The sequence below is a fragment of the Phascolarctos cinereus genome, unplaced genomic scaffold (genome assembly GCF_003287225.1).
Source record: "Phascolarctos cinereus isolate Bilbo 61053 unplaced genomic scaffold, phaCin_HiC Scaffold_726;HRSCAF=1367, whole genome shotgun sequence".
Taxonomy (NCBI): domain Eukaryota; kingdom Metazoa; phylum Chordata; class Mammalia; order Diprotodontia; family Phascolarctidae; genus Phascolarctos; species Phascolarctos cinereus.
This window is the reverse complement of record NW_027556098.1, coordinates 126,661,289-126,681,962: the sequence shown is the minus strand read 5'-3', so window position 1 is coordinate 126,681,962 and position 20,674 is coordinate 126,661,289. Positions and strand designations below refer to the sequence as shown.

Sequence of the window (20,674 nt, the reverse complement as noted above, 5' to 3'; positions counted from 1 at the left end):
CTAGCCCAAGACAACCTGGATGGTTGATTAGAAAGGTCTATTGAGATGGGATGGGAGACAAATGCAGTTCAGCATGGGCGTGCAAACAAATACAAGGCCTCAGCGAACCTGAAGCAAGCCTCACAGGTCTGAATCACAGGCCACTGTGGCAGTTTGCAGACTTCTCAACATACAAATGCCAAGGAAAACTTAGAAGGTCAATAGGAAGGTCAGCAGTGAGAGAAAAGCTGGGTTCCACCCCCAGTCCTGACATGGCAGCTGCTTCTGGAGCTTCTGGCCCACAGACTGAGGGGGAACTGAGTGGCTGATCAGAGGGGGATTGCAGGGATGTCTGTACTGGTGCCAAGGCAGGATTCTCTTGATTCGCCTGTGCTTGGATCTGCGTCACAGTTCTGGGTGGTGATCCTGGGGTGAAGAGGAGTGCTGGCATGGTGGAGCTTGTGGTGTCAGTGGAGAGGGAATCTTCATCATAGTTCCAAGGCAGAAAAGAGTGCTTGTGGTCACTAACAGACCAGAGCACAGGCCAGGAAAGGAGTGAACACCTCGCGCTTGATCATACCACCTTGGAAGAACTGAAAACTTACAGGTCCCTAGAAATATCTCTGAAAACGGCTGCACAAAACCCTTCAAGTTTGGGACAGCAAATTCTCCACACTGGAAGCAGACCCTTACCTTAAGAAAGAGTTTTAACCTCAAAGTAATTGGCTGGGATCATGAGCAAACTGACCAAAAAAATGTCAGACCATAGAATCTTTCTTTGGTGACAAAGAAGATCAAAACATACAACCAGAAGAAGACAACAAAGTCAAAGGTCCTACATCCGAAGCCTCCAAGAAAAATATGAAACAGTCCTAGGCCATGGAAGAGCTCAAAAATGATTTTGAGAAGCAAGTATGAGAAGTAGAGGGAAAACTGGGAAAAGAAATGAGAGTGATGCAAGAAAATCATGAAAAACAAGTCAACAGCTTGCTAAAGGACACCCCAAAAAATACTGAAGACAATAACACCTTAAAAAATAGCCTAACCCAAACGGCAAAAGAGGTCCAAAAAGCCAGTGAGGAGAAGAATGCCTTAAAAAGCAAAACTGGCCAAATGGAAAAGGAATTCCAAAAGCTTACTGAAGAAAATACTTCCTTAAAAATTAGAATGAAGCAATTGGAAACTAGTGACTTTATGGGAAATCAAGTCATTGTAAAACAAAACCAAAGAATGAAAAAATAGAAGATGATGAGAAATAGCTTGCTGGGAAAACAAATGACCTGGAAAATAGATCCAGGAGAGATAATTTTAAAATTATTGGACTATCTGAAAGCCATGATCAAAAAAAGAGCCTAGACATCATCTTTCAAGAAATTATCAAGGAAAACTGCCCTGATATTCTAGAACCAGTGGGTAAAATGGAAACTGAAAGAATCCACTGATCACCTCCTGAAAGAGATCCTCAAAGGAAAACTCCTAGGAATATCGTAGCCAAATTCCAGAGTTCCCAGGTCAAGGAGAAAATATTGCAAGCAGCCAGAACGAAACAATTCAAGTACTGTGGAAACACAATCAGGATAACACAAGATTTAGCAGTTTCTACATTAAGGGACTACAGGGCTTGGAATATGATATTTCGGAGGGCAAAGGAAATAGGATTACAGCCAAGAAATCAGCTACCCAGAAAAACTGAGTATAATCCTTCAAGGGAAAAAAATGGACATTCAGTGAAATAGAGGACTTTCAAGCATTCTTGATGAAAAGATCAGAGCTGAATAGAAAATTTGACTTTCAAATATAAGACTCAAGAGAAACATGAAGAAGTAAACAGGAAAGAGAAATCATAAGGGACTTATTAAGGTTGAACTGTTTATATTCCTATATGGAAAGATGATATTGGTAACTCATGAGACCTTTGTCAGTATTAGGGTAGTTGGAGAGAAAAAAAAAATTACATGTATAGATATAGGGCACAAGGAGAGTTGAAGATAAAGGGGTGATATCTAGAGAATAAAATTAAGAGGTGAGAAAGGATTATACTGGGAGAAGGCGAAAGGGAGAGGTAAAATGGGGTTATCTCACATAAAACAGACAAGAAAAGGCTTTTACAGTGGAGGGGAAGTGGGGGAAGGTGAGAGGGAATGAGTGAATCTTATTCTCATCAGACTTGGCTTAAGGAGGGAATAACATACAAACTCAATTGGGTATGGAAAGCTATTTTACCCTACAGGAAAATGGGGGGAAAGGGTTGGGGGAGGGTAATCAGAAGCAAGCACTTCTGAGGAGGGACAGGGTCAAAAGAGAGAATAGAATAAATGGGGGTGTGAGATGGCATGAAGGGAAACATAGTTAGTTTTCCACAGCATAACTACTATGGAAGTGTTCTGCATGACTACACAAGTATAACCTGTATGGAGTTACTTGCACTCTCAATGAAGGTGGGTGGGGAGGGAAGACGGGAGAAAATTTCAAACCCAAAGTTCTAAAAACAAATGTTAAAAAAAAATTGTTTTCACATGCAGCTGGGAAATAAGATATACAGGCAATGGGGTATAGAAACCTATACTGAGAGAAGGGGGGGGAGATAGAAAGGAAGGCACATTAGAGGAAAGGGTATTCAGAATGCACACTGTCTAGGGTTGGGAGAGGGACAAGATGAGGAGAAAATCTGGAACACAAAATCTTGTGGAAGTGAATATGAAAACTAAAAATAAATAAACTAATGAATCTTAAAAAAAAGAAAAATCAAGCCACTTGTTCTTCTGTAGTATTGCAGCCCTCTCCCTTTCTGAATGGTCTTTCAAAGATCTCTAGCAGTAGCTGAGTAATAACACATACCAACTCTTTTCAAAAGCTTAACATGTTCCTGTGAATGTGGGGACCTAAACTAATTGATAGCATTTAGATATTCTTTTAACATCTAATTTATCTTCAATTTAAAATCCTTATGTACCATTTTTTGTTCTATCTTTCCCAATCCAAAGATCATTCTCCTTATCATCCAATCCAACTCAAGTAGTGCTACCTTTCTTTTACTCTCTTGACCTCATTAAAAAAAAAAAACAAACCAAACCAGAACTGTAATTTCATCACTGTCAACTGCTCCTGAAGAGAAAATTCCTCTTCCAAAGCAGATCAGGACTTTCTCTACACCTTAGTTTCTTAAAGAGTTGCCCAAGACACTTGGAGATTAAATACTTGACAAGGATCACTCAGGTAGTCTGAGAGTCAGGAATTAAGCCCCATTTTCTTGATTCTGAGTCAAGTTCTCTAACCACTCTGCATCTCTGCCACCAATATGGCTTTTAAAAATTATTTTTGTGGTCCTCAGCATTGTCAGACTCAGTTCCTTCTGGACTTTACTTCTCTTGACACTGCTTTACAGGAATATGCTACTCTTTGTACTCATCCTCGATGACTTACCCTAGTTTCCACCTTGTATACATGTTTTTAAAACAATTTTAAATATAAATTTATAGCTGATGAACATTATTAATCAAAAAAAGTATGCAATAGGGAATAAAAATATAAGATTTTTAAATTAAAAGATTATAGTGTAATGGGGACTGATGCAAACGAAGAGTATATCTATGCTTGGTTGAAACTAATTTCTTAGTGGAAGGGGCTAGACAGCCTGTTTCTAGGGCAGTGATGATGATATGTAATGGAAGTATCTTTGAGAAATTTGTGCAGGCATACATGTTCTATAACTAGTTCTGTTCTGCTAAGCACACGGTTAGATTAAGAGAAGCTTTTTGGATTGGCTGGATAACTAGGACTGCAGTTGTCTTCAACAGGTCACTGGCAACTAGAGACTTGGTCATTTTTCTCTCTGGTTGTTTTATTTTTTGTTAATCACTCTTTATTTGACCCCTTCATGAATGGCAGCCAATAAGAGACTGTAAAGGTAGTCTGAGCATTGTCCCTACTTAGGCTGACATGTGGTCCCATCATAATGAGCTTTGGTCCTGTTGCCTCACCATTTAATCTTTTCCATTTTGGTTAAAGTGATTGGAGGCTGATTTTGTGAGTTTTGAAATGTCAGGAGAGTGAGCATCCAGGCATCTAGACATTCCAGCATCCTATATTCTAAATTTTGCAGCCAGCTCAGTATTGATGCACTGAGAAGTAATGAATGACTTTTGGGACCTAGCCCAACAGTAGGACCCATCTGGAAGCAATGCAATAAGTAACATGAGTTTGATGAGGGCAATGCTTTTTAAGGACTAGGCTAGGTTTGAACCTATTCTTACCAGAAACTGAGGTGGGATAGGGGACAATGTGTGACCAAGGAATTAGGGGGAAATGTTTATACCTTTGGTCTTCTCCTCAAAAATAAATATACCCAAGTGGCAGCTAGGTGGTGTAGTGGATAGAGCTTCAGCCTTGGAGTCAAAAGGACCAGAGTTCAAATCTGGTCTCAGACATATAACACTTACTAGCTGTGTGACCCTGGGCAAGTCCCCGAGTGCCTCACCAAAAAGAAAAAAAAAAGAAATAAATATCCCCTTTTAAAAGCTAATTGATGTTAAGTTGTTAAGTGTAGCTAAGATACTACTCACTAACCACCTAGCATCGGGGAACACAACTGATGGGGGCTCAAGGAAAGGCATTAGAGAAGAGATACCTACTAACAGTTGGGAGAACACGATCTAGTTAAACCTGCTCTGGGAGGCTAAACACAGAGCATATTTGCTGCATTACCATTTAGCAGAGTAGAACCAATGAATCCACAAAAAACTAAAAAACACATTTGTTTTGCATCCCTTTTTCTAATTTGCCCGAAGTTTCTGACAACTATATTTTTAATTTTTTTAACTTTAGTTCTGGTTAATATGTATAGAGTTCTGGTTTTGTTGATTTTACTTTGCATTATCTCACTAAGTCCTTCTGTCTTTGTATGCCTCATATCTGTAATTTCTATAATCCCATAATGTTCTTTTACATTAATCTATGATAACTTATTTGATCATTCTCCAATAAGATATACAGGTCATGTCTGGTGTTTTGCTATGATAAGTACAAGTTATAAATATATTAAACAAATAGGTCTCTTCTCTCTTCTATGAAAAGCAATAGAATTAAGTCAAAGGTTATTAATCAGTTTTATGATTCTTGCAGTACACATGGCCATATTGCTCTTCGAAATATTTGTATTAGTCTATATATGCACTGAGTCTTACATATTAGGCAGCTAGGTGGCGCAGTGGAAAGAGCACCAGCCCTGGAGTCAGGAGTACCTGAGTTCAAATCTGGCCTCAGATACATAACACTTGCTAGTTGTGTGACTCTGGGCAAGTCACTTAAACCCAACTGCCCCGCCAAAAACAAACAAAAAAAAAGACTCTTACATATTAGATGCTACAATTCCACTCAACATATTTCTACAGACCTGCTAACAATTTTATACTTTCTTTTTTTTTGGGGGGGTGGCTATATTTGATGTTATAGTGAATGTAAGGTGGTATTTTAAGGTTGTCTTGATTACATTTCTGTGATTTGGGTGTTTGAGCATCTGTTAAAATAGCTCACAGTTCATTCTTTATTATTTAAAATCTAATTTGGCTTAAATGCACTGTATAACCATCCTGATCTCCTTAAGTTGCTCTCCCTTTTTATCCTTCTCAGAATTATTTCTGTTTCTGTTTTCAAAATTTCATTCTTGAGAGCTTTCTACCTTTTGGACTAGCTTCCTCTGCAAAATCTTACAGTCCTAGTTATTTTTTCTCTGAACCTTTTGAAATCTTTTCTAAAATCTAAGATTTATGCCAGACTACACTAACCTTTCCTTTCTTCAATAGCTTGTTCTTAGGGTTCCTATCATTTCTACCTTAGCCATTAGTTCCTCCTTGATGGTCAGACTCAGTCCAAAATAACTTATTACCTATTCTACCTTTTGAAGGAAGAAATTATCATCAGGCTTGTAATTTGTCAGTTGCTTTGCTTCTGGTAAAAAGAGAAAGTTCCAGCACATATTCAGGTAGTTGAAATCCCCTGTCACTAAAATGCCAGGCTTCCAAACTACATTTGTGATCTGTTTCCCAAATTGCTCATTTTGGTCAAAGAGTAGCACACAAAGATAATATCATTTGTTTTTCCTTCCTCTGATTCTCACCCAAATATTCTCCATGTTTTCCTGTTTTGGGTTCCTGATCTCCACGTGAGTATGTCTTGTTTAAAAAAAAAAAGACTAGTCAAAGAAATGTTACTTCACACCCCTTTGCTTTTTAACTTACTCTGTTTATTTTCAATGAGGTTTACCTTTTCAGAGTAATAGACCAGTTACAAATCTTATTCAACCAAGTCTCTGATATTTGTGAGGTCAAGTTCTTTTCCACATTAGGACCTCTGGTTTGTTCTTTTTAATTACATATACTTTGTGAATATATAAAATGACATCTGAATCCATGGGCTTTACTGATGACTCTAATCTTGCATACTTTCTTCTGTAAACTACTAGTTCTCTCTTCTGCTATTCTTCTCATCTTTGATGTGATATGCTCTATGGCAACAGACTTGATGTATGTATGTGATCCCTCTTGATTAGATTTTTAAGCCTCTAGATAAATGTTTTTATCAGACTGCTAAATACACTCTATCCCTGGCCACCATTCCTATGTTGTTAAGCGATAGTATAGAAATTCAAATCCTGTTGTAAGACACAATCTGTTATTAATTTCCTAAATCAGCCTTTTTCTTTTGACTCTCCTATGCTCAATCAGCATTAATAATGAAAATATCATTTATATTCATAAAGTATTCTGTTTTTTCTCAGAACTTCATGATTTTTATCAACATTTTCCAGATTCTTTTTGATAGTATCCTTTTTTCCCTTTGGGAATCACTGGAAATAGGTAGTATACATGAGATAGTAAAACATTCCACTGTTTAACTCAATTTGACAAATAGCCCTCATCAGGAAGTAATCAACCACAGCTACTTGTGTCTTTTTTCTCCAAGTCTTCCTGAATTTTCTCTCACTTCCTAATACTTATGGACTGAAGCTCAAGGAGATGTATCATCCCTAGTATATAGTCTGATGTCCCCCTCTACAGAAAGAGCCTCAAATCTATTACTTAGTTCCAAACACTGACAGGCCATTCTTCTTTTCCTTCTTTCTTTGTCACAATCTCCTACCCCCCAACTTTCTGAGATTGTCAAAAAGTTCTTTCTTCCTCTTCATATACCTTTTCTTATTTCCTCCTTGAAGCATTTCTTCCATTCATCTTTGCAACATTTCATTATTCCTGATATCCTAGAAGACAGATTGTATTCCTTTAACCCTTTCACTTTTTAAAAATACTGGGCATTTTGTACATAAGCAGATGTTACTTGGTACTAGAAGAAAGAAAAACGCAGCATACTCTGCTGGTCAATGCAAAATTCTCTTTGCCTGTAATATTTGCTTGAATAGAGATCTGCAGTCCTGTCTTCTTTCTGGAAGCTCTTTTAGTTAATCTTTATGGTCACTGCTGTAACAAACTACCTGCTTACCATATCTGCTGCACTCAGACTCTGAGGGCTCCAAATAAGACTTCAAGGCAGACTTACTCCCCTTTCTAATGATCCAAATTCCTTAGCCGTGTGTTTAAGACCCTCTATAACCTGGATAACTTTTCCTTTCTGATCTTAGCACTTACTAGTTTCCTACATAAACCCTTCATTTCAACCAAAATTAATTTACTCACTGCCCTGAGAACAGATACTGCACATTTCTTTCTAAGCCACTGTTCAAAGTGGTTTAATTGCCTAAAATATCCTTCCGTTTTTCCTAAGACTTAATTACCATTCAAAGTCCAGCTTATTTCCACATTCTCTGTAAAGTCTTCCTGAGACCATAGCAAAATGAACTTCCTAGGACTTCCCTATCTCATTCAAACCTAATTATAACTTGATTTGCGTTAGGTTTTTGTGCCTATACATTTTAGCTCCTACGATTATAGTAGAAGCTCCTTGAGGACAGACATTATAACCTGAATACCCCTCACAGCATCCAGCAGCATAAAGTATATAGCAGATGCTCAACAAATATTTGGGACCAAGAAATTGTGTGTAGCTATGAGGAAATGCTCCTTTTTCTTCTTAGATACTAAGTTAGTTATACAAAGTGATGGAGAACTTTAAAACCTCTAAAGTGTGACTTAATTTATGCTGCTAGAACTTAAGTTTTCATCTTCATAAAACTTACTGTATAAAGCAGCTCCTCTGGGGTGACTGGACTGGTAAAAATAGTACGAAGGCATCTAAGGCAAGCTTCAATGAACTTCAAATCTTGTGATAGTAATCCTGTTAATAAAAATTGGGAACATTATTCAGACAGTTTTAAGATGAATTTATTGCATTAAAAATAGAAAGATATGGGGGCAGCTAGGTGGTGCAGTGGATTGAGCACTGGTCCTAAATTCAGGAGGTCCTGAGTTCAAATCCGGCCTCAGACACATAACACTTACTAGCTGTGTGACCCTGGGCAAGTCATTTAACTCCATTGCCTCACCAAAAAAAAAAAAGAAAGAAAGATATACTAAAATAGGCTACATTAAAATTAAAGTTCAAGCTTTATATACCTTGCAGCAAGGCAGGAATAATATGGCAGTCCAGGAGAGACTTGACATTGTTTTCAGTCCCCATAGCAAGACTTCCCAACACTACGGCACATTCAGTTTTTAGCTCTGTGCTTGAAGTTTCTTGCTGAAGCAGATATAAAAGTCTAAAAAAAATTTTAAATCAAAAGACAAAACTTGAAGAACATGGAACATATTACTCATAGTTACAGATAGGTGAACAATTTATGAATAAACAAGAGACAGAGAGTATGAGGTGTAAGAATGGATAATTTTAATTACATTAAATTAAAAGTCTGTGTACAAATACAACCAATGAAGCCAAGATCAGAAGGAAAGCAGAAAAGTGGGGAAAAATTTTTATAGACAATTTCTCAGATAAAGGTCTCATATCTCAAATATATAAAGAACTTTCCCAAATCTATAAGAAAACAAGTCATTCCCTGATGAATGGTCAAAGGATATAAATGGGCAGCTTTCCAATGGAGAAATCAAAACTATGTAAAGTCATATGAAAAAAATGCCCATTTTAAATTATTACTGATTAGAGAAATGCATATTAAAACACTCAACCTATCAGACTGGCTAAAATGATAGAAGGAGAAAGTGACAAATGTTGGAGGGGATGTAAAAAAATTGGGACACTAATTCACTGTTAGTGGAACTGTGAACTAATCCAATTATCTTGGAAAGCAATTTGGAATTATACCCAAAGAGTTATAAAATTGCCTATTCTCTTTCACCCAGCAATACCATTATTAGGTCTGTTTCTCAAGATAATGGGGGAGAAAGGAAAAAAACCCTACATATTCTAAAATATTAATAGCAGTTCTCTTTGTGGTGGCAAAGAAGTGGAAATTGTGGGGATGCCTATCAAATGGGGAAAGGTTAACAAGTTGTGGTATATGATCGTGATTGAAAACTACTGTACTATATGAAATGAGGTCAATGATTTTAGAAAAACATGGAAAGACTTGCACAAAATAATGAAGAGTGAAACAAGCAGAACCAAGAGAACGTTGTATATAGTTACAGCAATATTGTTTTAAGAACAACTTGGAGTAACCAAGTCATTCTGACCATTATAAATACTCAAATTAACTACAAAGGACCTATGAAGGAAGATGCTATCTTCATCCAGAGAAAGAACTATGGTTTTACATATATACATATTTGTATCTAATGGCAGCCATCTCTAGGGTAGGGGAAAAGTTGTGTAGTAACTTTATTATATATTTAAGAGGAAAAGCAAGTTGTACATAACAGATAATGCAGTTTCATAAGCAATTCTCTTTTTTTCCTATTCTACTTTGTTACGGAAATGCTTGTTTTAGTTCTTAAGTTCAGAAAAAAATAAATATATATAAATTTAAAAAAACCCTAAAACTAAAAGACTAAGAAAGTTAAAACATAAGACTTGCTCCTTCAAGATTCAAATTAGGATTCCCCCTTTTCCCTACAGTATTGCGTTTATGTAAAACCATTCCCCTAGGGAGAGGTGCTACTGATAAATGTCACTCTGCAAAGTAAAATAGTGCCAAATTCTCTCCAAACTGAAAATCCTAATTTTAATAAATGATTTTGACAGGTAATAACTTTCAACTTTCTGGTTTCCCCATTCAAATAAACCATAAAGTCTATTAAAGAAAAGTAATTCTATGGGGCAGCTAGGTAGCCTAATGGATAGAGCTCTGGCCTTGCAGTCAGGAGGACCTGAGTTCAAATCCAGCCTCACACTTGACACTTACTAGCTGTGTGACCCTATGCAAGTCACTTAACCCTGACTGCCTCACCAAAAAGCAAAAAAACCCCCAAACAAACCAGTAATTCTAAAAAGCAAAATTCACAGTATGATCATTAATAAAGTATAATTTTTATAAATTCCAAAAATCGTATTTGGGTCCCATGTAATTATTGCTCCCAATTAGAGTAGAAATTGCTAGGATTCTAGGGATTAGGCAGAAAATAATAGTGTTAGTACAATGTATAGCCAAGTTACTTCAATTTTTGCTTATTTATCTAGGATATTATTTTACTGCTAAAGCAGTAATTTTACTAAATTTCCAGTAAAACAGGAATTAAATAAAACACTCCGAATATATCAATTATGTGATACTTTAGTTTTCAGAGGCATTTTCTTTCAGAGGCATTCCTTATATATATACACACACACACACACACACACACACACACACACACATATATTTTTTTCCTCCAAGTAACACTTTTTTAAAAAAGTCTCTTTTAGGAATTTTTTCTAAAAAAGGAAAAAATAATGCTTAGGTTGGAAAGGTCTACAATCAGAATGTATTACAAATGACAAAAAAAAGGCATTCACAAAAAACATACCTTGGAACTGCTCCTAAAACAATAAGGTTGGCTTTCTGTTTGTTGTTTCCAATTACAGCATTTTTCATGTCTCTAAATTTAAAAAGGGAAAGAGTGAATTATGTTGAAACATCACAGAAAATTTTGAAATGGTTCTACTTGTCAACAATTCCTATATCAGATTCATGTGCTAGACAAAGCATATATCTTTTTTTAAAAATCCTATCCCATTTCCAGAAAAATTATTCTCTTTGGCTAGGTGACTTAACAGAAAGGATGGGGAGGTAGTGTAGACCAAGTGGAAAAAGTTTAAGAAGCCCTGGTGTAGACAGCCCAACATAAATCTACTACTAAGACAAGAAAAAAACCTAAAAGCAGATGTCATAATGAGCTAGTGATATAAGCTTTAGTCTACTAAAGATAGTCATATTATCCATCCATCCATCCATCTATATCTATCTATCTATCTATCTATCTATCTATCTATCTATCTATCTACATATATAAACCATAAGGCACTTTAAAAAGATATAATAGAGATCATTTTAGTCAGTGGACCTATGATTATTAATATCAAGCGAGACACAAAAATAGGGAGATATACACATGCCAAAAGTGTCTTCCTTCCCCTGGTATGCAAGACATCCAGTGTAAATTCCAAATAAAAAAAGGATTCCTCACATATGGTGGGGTCTTCCAGATACTATTTGTGAATGATACTGTTTTAACAACAACAAACTCCAAAATACCACAAAACTTCCTAAATGACTTAATAAACATCCTAAAGAGTTCAACATAGTCATTAATACAAGAAAAAAATAAATGAAAAAAAATTCTTTTTGTCAACAGTATGATATATAGGCACATGGACAACTCAATATATGCATCTTGCATAGACACTGCAGATGGATAATGAAATGGGCCCAGAATTTATTAGGAGAACAGGCAGAGAGAAACTGTGCAGTGCTTTTAAAAAGGAAAGGATATTCCAATAAGACAAGACTATTTTGCACCCACCAGAAAATGCAGGACAGAACAGAACAATGTGTTCCAAAAAGCAATGGAGCTCAGGATGCAACCCATTCAAAAAAATAAAAAGGGATAATAAACAAGGAAACTACATTATGTTCAAAGTAATCTTAGACAATAAACCAATATCAGTAATAAACGTATATACCCCAAACGCCTTAGCATCCAAATTCATAAAGGAAATACTAATTAAAAGAGGACATTGACAATAACACAATGGTGACAGGAAATTTCAACATATTCAGTTTTGGATAAGACAACAAAAAGAAAAGCAAAAGGGAAACTTTAGAACTTATAATGAAACTAGAGCTAAAAGATCTATGTAATACGCACGCTGCGCAGCACCATGTGGAAATTTTACAAACAGTGGTCATGTACTAAGATACATAAATACTGCAAACAATATAATAAGGCAGAAATAGACAATAATTCAATAAAATAATCATTTGGTAACCGAAGATATAGAACCAAATGAAGACTTAACAATAAATTCTTAAACAGTGAGTAGGTCAACGAACATATGATAGAAACAATAATTATGAGAAAGAAAATTATAATTAAAAGACAACATATCAAAATTTCTGGGATGTAGCTAAAGCTGTCCTTACTGGAAAAACCATATTCTTACAAACATATTAACCCAAAAAAAGGGAGAGAATGATTAATGAACTGAATATGGATTTTTAAAAATTAGAATGCCAACAAATAAACTTAAAATAAGCTCAGAATATTAAAAATCAGAAAATAAATTAGACAAAGCCCATAAAAATGGTAAATAAAACTAAAAGCTGGTTCTTATGAAAAGAACAATAAAAATGACAAATCTTTAGCTTCTCTGCATAAAAAGAGGGCAGAAAATCAAATCAACAAAATATCAAATAAGCAAAGTAAAATCATAACAAAATCAGAAGAAAAATAATCAAAACATGTTAACACTGAAAACAAAACAGAGTAATATCTCTTTATATATTTATTTCATATTTTATTTTTCCCAATTACATGTAAAAACAATTTTTAACATTTCATTCTTTAAAATTTTGAGTTCCAAATTCTCTTTGCCCTCTTTCCTCCCTCCTCATTGTGAAGGTAAGCAATTTCTTACAGGTTATACGTGTGCAGTTAAGCAAAATGCATTTCCATATTAGTCATGTTGTGAAAGAAAACAGACCAAAAAGCCAAGAAAAATAAAGTTTAAAAAGTATACTTCATACATTCAGACACCATCAGTTCTTTCTGTGGGGATGGATGGCAGTTTTCATTGTAAATCCTTCAGAGTTCTCTGGGATCCATGTATTGTTGAGAATAGCTAAGTCACTCACAACTGATCCTTAAAATATTGATGTTACTTTGCATACAGTACATTTCACTTTGCATCAGCCCATGCAAGTCTTTTCAGGCTTTTCTAAGAGCATCTTGCTCATCATTTCTTATAGTACAATAATATTCCATCATAATTGTACACTACAACTTGTTCAGCCATTCCCCAATTGATGGGAATCCCCTCAATTTCTGATTCTTTGCCACTACAAAAAGAGCTGCTATAAATATTTTTGTATATATAGAGCCTTTTACTTTTTGTTTTTTATCTCTTCGGGATATAGACCTAGTAGTGATATTGCTGGATCAAAGGATACGCACAGGTTTATAGTCCAAATTGCTCTCCAGAAAGGTTGTATCAGTTCACAACTTCACCAACAGTGCGTTAGTGTCTCAATTTTCCCACACCCCCTCCAACATTTATCATTTTCCTTTTCTATCATATTAGCTAAACTGATAGAGATAGATTGGTACCTCAGAGTTGTTTTAATTTGCATTTCTCTAATCAATAGCAGTGATTTAGAGCATTTTTTTTCACATGACTATAGATAGCTTTGATTACTTTGTCTGAAAACTGACTCAGTTTTCTATGTTTGAAAAATGAAGTCTTTATCAGAGAAAGTCACTATAAAAACTTTTTCACAGTAATGACTACCAACTATGTATTTCCCTCCATCCTATTTTTATCCTACTCTCTCTCTCCTTTTACTCTGTCCATTCTCAAGTGTTTTGCTTGTGACTTTTATCTCTCATAACCTGCCCTCTTTTCTCTCAGCTCTGCCCATCTTTCTTTTAGCCCTTTCCCCTCCTACTTTTCTATATGGTAAGACAGATTTTTACAACCAAATGAGTGTCTATATTATTCCCTCTTTGGGCCAATTCCAATTAGGGAAAGATTCATGTGCTCCCTCCATTTTCCCCTCCACTATAAAATCTCTTTCAGGCCTCTTTCATGTCATATAATTTATCCCATTCTACCTCTCCCTTTCCCCTTCTTCCAGTGCATTCTTCTTTCTAATTCCTTAATTTTATTTTATTTTTAAGATAATCATGCCATCATATTCAACTCACACCTAAAAGGTTATAAATATCATTTTACCAGGTAGGAATATAAACAGTTTAATCTTATCAAATCCCTTATGATTTCTCTTTCTTGTTTACCTTTTTTATTCTTCTTCTGAGTCTTGTATTTGAAAGTCAAATTTTGTATTCAGCTCTAGTCTTTTCATCAGGAATACATATTCCAAACCCTCTAATCCTTTAATGTAGAACCTGCTATCTTGAACATGGATCCATGATATTTGAACTGTTTCTTTTTGGCTGCTTGCAGTATTTTCTCCTTGACCTGGCAGTTCTAGGATTTGGCTATAATATTCCTGGGAGTTTTCATTTAGGGATCTCTTGCAGGAGATAATTGGTAGATTCCTTTAATTTCTATTTTACTCTCTGGTTCTAGAATAACAGGGCAGTTTTCCTTCATAACTTCTTGAAAGATGATGTCTAGGCTCTTTATTTTTTAATCATGATTTTCAGGTAGTCCAGTAATTCTTATATTATTTCTCCTGGATCTATTTTCCAGGTCAGTTGTTTTTCCAATGAGATATTTCACATTTTCTTCTATTTTTTCATTCTTTTGATTTTTGTTTCATTTTCTTGATAGCTCATAAAGTCATTAACTTCCACTTGCCCAATACTAACTTTTAAGGAATTATTTTCCTCAGTGAGCTTTTGTACCACCTTTTCCATTTGGTCAATTCTACTTTTTAAGGAGCCCTTCAGTGAATTTTTGTATATCTTTTTTCCATTTGGCCAATTCTGCTTTTCAAGCATTCTTCTCATTATATTTTTGTGCCTCTTTTGCTGTTTGGCCTATTTTGTTTTTTAAGATGCTATTTTCTTCAGTATCTTTTGTCCCTCCTTTACCAAGCTGTTGACTTTTTTCATGATTTTCTTGCATCACTCTCATTTCTCTTTCCAATTTTTCCTCTACCTCTCTTGCTTGATTTTTAAAGTCCTTTTTTGAGCTCTTTCATGTCCTGAGACTAATTCATATTTTTCTTTGAGGCTCTGGATGAAGGAGTTTTGACTTTGTTGTCTTCTTTTGAGTGTGTGTTTTAATCTTCCTTGTCACCATAGTAACTTTCTATGGTCAGAATTTTTTCTGTTGTTTGCTCATTTTACAGACTATGTATTTACTTTTAACTATATGCTAAAGTGGCACTCTGCTTCCCAAGTGGAGCAGGGCACTGTCCCAAGCTTGAGGTTTTTGTACAGCTATTTTCAGAGGTAATTCTGGGGACCTGTATATTTTTGGTTCTTCCAAGGTGGTTTGATCTAGGGAGAGGTGTGTTTACTACTCTGCTGTACTGTTTCCTTTCTTGATGGGGTTACTAGAGTTTTGGACTGCTATAAATAGAACTTACTTTGATCAAAACATCATAGATCTAGAACTAGAAGAAGCCTAGACAAAGATCATCTAGTCCAACTCCCTCGTTTGACAGAGAAAAAAACTAAGGCACAGAGAGGCTGTGATTAGACCAAGGTCATACAGATAATAAGTGGCAGAGAGCCAAAATTCAAAGCCAGGTCCTCTGACTCTAAATCCAACATTCTTTCCACTGTATACTGTTTTCAGCAAAGCATGTAACAAAATTTCTCATGCTATCACCACATGTAAGAGAGAGGGATATGAGTGAGATACTAGTACAATTGATTCAGAACTGGTTAAATGACCAGACCCAAAAGATAGTCACTACTGGGTATATATACTTAGAGGGAGGTTTCTAGTAGAGTGGTCTCTAGGATTTAGTATTTACTTAATCAAACAATCAAAAAACACAGGTGACACATTTGTAAAATGTAGAGGTAACATAAAGCTAGGAAAGAAAGTTAACACACTGAGACAACAAAGTCAAAATCCAAAGAAATATTATAAGGTTAAACATGAGAAAGAGAGAGAGAGAGAGAAGGAAGGAAGGAAGGAAGGAAGGAAGGAAGGAAGGAAGGAAGAAAAGGAAGGAAGGAAGGAAGGAAGGAAGGAAGGAAGGAAGGAAAGAAGGAAGGAAGGAAGGAAGGAAGGAAGGAAGGAAGGAAGGAAGGAAGGAAGGAAGGAAGGAAGGAAAGAAGAAAAGGAGAAAGGAAAATTTAATAAGGATAAATGTAAAGTCTTACACTTAATTTTGAAAAATCAATTCCATAAATATAAGATAGGGATAAGTCAGATATTTGAATGAAAAATGTCAGCAAATTTTAGTGAGCTAGCTACAAGTTCAACACGTGTCAACATGTTGCATATCAGCAAAAAACAACAAAAACTAATGCTACCAATAAGACACATGGCATCAAAAACTTGTTGGTGAGGTTCACTTCAATTTTATTCTTTGCAGCATCGCTGGATCAAACTTATTCCAGTGAAGGTGATGGAGCTGGGGGTGGTCCTGTCTCCTTGGTCATTAGCAATAATCAATGCCAACTGCAGGTCACTCAGACATGGTTGCTGAAGTACTTGGTTGTTGCCAACTGAGGCAAGGGCTATGCTGCAGTGAGTCACCTGTCTTATTTCAATGACCAACAAAACAGGAGAAAAACATAATACTCGTACCTTATTAACTTTCTCTGGAGTGAAAAAACCATACTTAACAGAGCTACAGAGTTACATGACCCTTGAAATGGGTGTAAAACGACTTACATACTCACCAAGTTGATATAATTATGATGATGTCAAATCATTCTTTTGAAGAATGCAAAATCTAAGTACACTAAATCTTCTGTTATACAGCATGCTCAGGAAATGGGGTATTTGGTTAATCAAATATTCCGATTAGTAATTATCACATACAAGGATCCTATACTACTTTAGGAACATCAGTTATAACAATAACATTGAGTATCTATTATATATATCTGAAATGAAGTGAATCAACATTCTTACGATTACCAATTATTAATATTCAACAGATATGGAAAGGTACCAGTGGCTATAAATAGCAACTGTTATGTTCACTGTCTTTCTGAAGCATTTTATAACTCCCAAAGGGAACTAACAAAACGAATCAATCAATAATCATTTATCAAATACTTTAAGACATACCAGGCACTAACAATTTTCTTATTGAATATTGGTTCTAAAATCTTGGATTTCAACTTTTGTCTCTAGACCAGAGGTATCAAACACATCTCACAACCCTCCCAAGTACCAAGAGTAACAGATTTAATATAAATGGGAGACATTTTTGAAAATACAATAAAAATGTTAGTAAGTGACCTTCAGGGATTCCCTATGTATGGTTTAGTGGCCCTCTTTTCTATTTGAGTTTGATACCATTGTTCTAGAAATTTTCAAAGTCAAATGTTTAACTGAACATTGCCCAGAAGTCTAATCATTAAATTAAAATAACTTTGGAGAATTCAGTCTATAAATTTTCATACTTTCCCCCCCATATCCTTCTAACTTACAAAGTTTGAAGAATACTTGTTCACAATTTAGAAATATCTATCCATGATCTTCAAAGGTTACACCCTATACCAACACCTAAATACACGATGAGTTGAAGTTTGGCCTAAATATTCCTGACAACTTTTAATCATGACCATAAGTACGAATTGTCTTCGGAAATGAGACCAAGACTTCCTTCACTAAATGTGTAATAAAGTAATTGTATTTATCATTACATTTATCTTGCATGACATTTTCATAGATAAAGATTAACTTGGGACAAAAATAAGGAATAATGAATTTTGTTATTTCCAAGCATCCTGAAGGTAAAGTGAGATTAAAACAAATTCTTTAATCCTAACAAATTATAATGCAAATATTATGGAGGCCATGGTCTTACTATTACTACCAACGGTATCATCATTCACCTAGTCTTCCATGTTTAAAACTCTATTTTAATTGTCTGCTTTCTACTCTGCCTCTCATATCCAAATAGGTTACCTTGGCCCAGAAATACTACTACAATACGTCTGTCATTCATCCATTTCTATTTATTCCTACAGGGACTATCAAAATAACTACCGTTATTCACACTTACCTAGATTATTCCAATAGCCTAATGGGTCTTCTGTCACTCTCCTTTCCTCCAAGGAAACCAACCTTCCTAACATCTGCCAGACCACTTCCTTATACAGTGATCTAGTGATAACATTCTTATGCTCAAAACAGTTTAATAATTACCCATATTTCCTACATAGTAAAACTCAAACTTCTTTGACTTATATTCATGGTGCTCCACAATCTGGTACTGCCTTATCTTTTCAGCCTTATTTCATATACTGCTCCTGTCCATCTATTATATACTCAGCCTGATAGGTTACTTGCCTTCCCCCTTTCCCATCTCATTTTTGACTGCTTTTGCTCACGTTGTTTCCTATGTCTGGAATATCTTTTCTCCTTGTTGAATTTTTACTTATCCTTTAAAGCTTGGCTGAAATACCACCTCCTCAAGCTCCTCAAGGCAGTCTTCCCTAAGGCTTCAAACAGCACTTGGCTTGTATCTCTTCAGTACACATACACTATTTTGTCTTACAATTATCTCTGTATGTGTCAAATTCCTTTATTAAACTATATTAATCTATGAGGGCAGGGGCAATGTCTTTGTTCCCTATTACCTAATAGAGTGCTATCTATACAACAGGTACTTAATAAATGCTGAACTTGGGGCAGCTAGGTGGCACAGTAGATAGAGCACTGGCCCTGAAGTCAGGAGTACCTGAGTTCAAATCCAGCCTCAGACCAAACACTTGACACTTACTAGCTGTGTTACCCTAGGCAAGTCACTTAACCTCAATTGCCCCCCCCCAAAATGTTGAACTTCATTGCTGTACAAAATCAGTCCTATAATTTGAAATGCTAATATATTTTTGAAGAGTCTTTAGATTATACAGCATGTTCAGAGAATGCGGTATTGTGAACAAGTAGTTTTAAGATAATATAAGATTAACTCTCTAAGCACCCTTACTATGAAAACAGAATACAATGAACCCAATTTAATTGTTGGGACTACTCAGGCCATAATTATTACGAACATCAGTTACTATACTGTGGCAATGATGTAGCTACAGGTACAAATACAAGTTCATATGACACAGGGCTGAAAGGGCATTTTAAAGAAGATAACCTGAGGCTTAACTCCTTGAACAAGGCTCTGCTGTCATTTGCTTTTGAGTCATTTACCTTTCTCATAAAAGTGCAATGGAGAATGTGTAGCTATCAGACCTCCAAAAAGCATAAGAAAGCCTCCCTTCTACAGAGTTAATTATTGGATCAAGGAGTAAAGCAGCCTTCTTATAGGCTTTATTGTTCTACAGAAAATCTTTTTGATTGTTATGACCAGTGCCACTGATTTGCCAGTAACATTCAAAAACTCACCTATTATTTCTAGCATAATGTGCATGTCAATCATCCAGTCAGTTCCAATCTCATCTTCACTTTCACTTAGACTTAAGTTTTCTGATGGAATATGAAGGATGGGTATTCATCTTTATTCTAGGTATCTATACAAGTATGTTGTAGAGAGGCCTTACTACACATCTCTCCAAACAAGATACAAGGCTTTAATTTCCTCCAAGCTCTCCTGGATGATAGGCATTTAATGACATTCTAGGCATAAGCAATATAAAAATATCATAACTACTGTTATAGTCAGATTGAAAGTTCTGCATGATATCTGTGATATGGGTAACTTTATTATAAAACCTTTTCTGAAACAAAACTTCATATTCCGAATTACTGCTTTGCCCCTAAATCAAATCTACAAGGTGACATTAGCAGATAGGAATAAAGTTTTAAAAAATTACTAAATAGTGTATAATAACAAAACAATAGTTTTGCTAATCTCACATAACCCTATAACTCTGAAATGTTCCTTCGCTGTAGATACAAAAATATAATGGAATCATCCAAAAAAATTTCTTATTCATTCGTGTTTACTTCTGCCACAGACCTAAGCATGACAATGTTGAATGTTTGGAGAAATTAAATTTTTGAAGTTTTATATTATGGGAGCCTGTTATGCTCAAAAAAGTCAACCTTCCTATAGACTACTTAAACCTTAACTCAATGAATACACAGATACTTAAAAGAAGAATTCAGTAACCATAGTCAAAGTACAATGATTTTAATAACAATTTAAAACACTTCTGGGGATGGACTTTTCTGGAATTAACTATCTAAAGAAGCTATTCTATTACCATGGTTTACTAATTGATCTTTATCAACTACTTTTACCCTTTTAATTCTTTATCTTACTTTGAAGCACCAGAACCACCTGTTAGTAACACACACCTAGCTCAGTAATCAGAATTACTTGTACAGTAAGAAGCTTTCTATCTTCTCAATTAACTGGACTGGGATAAGGACATTTTGATCTCTTCAAAGAAAATCACTTGCATAAAACATGATATGTGGTTTCCTTTAAGCCTCCTAGGTAGGGCAGTGGTCAGTCATTTTACTATATTCT

The 20,674-nt window shown here is 35.4% G+C and overlaps 1 protein-coding gene across 6 annotated transcripts in view; it reads right to left on the bottom strand.

Annotated features, from left to right (window-relative positions):
- Positions 1 to 20,674, bottom strand: part of ARMC8 (armadillo repeat containing 8) — a 137,148-nt gene that overhangs the window by 78,605 nt on the left and 37,869 nt on the right. For all 6 annotated transcript variants that reach the window (XR_002324425.2, XM_020986114.2, XM_020986112.2 and 3 more), the window contains 3 exons: positions 10,890 to 10,961; positions 8,544 to 8,686; positions 8,168 to 8,265 (listed from right to left, as the gene is read on the bottom strand). Coding sequence is in view for 5 of the 6 variants with exons in the window: in XM_020986114.2 (XP_020841773.1) it covers positions 8,168 to 8,265; positions 8,544 to 8,686; positions 10,890 to 10,961 (313 nt within the window). In the remaining variant the exon portion in view is untranslated. The remainder of the gene's footprint in view (positions 1 to 8,167; positions 8,266 to 8,543; positions 8,687 to 10,889; positions 10,962 to 20,674) is intronic.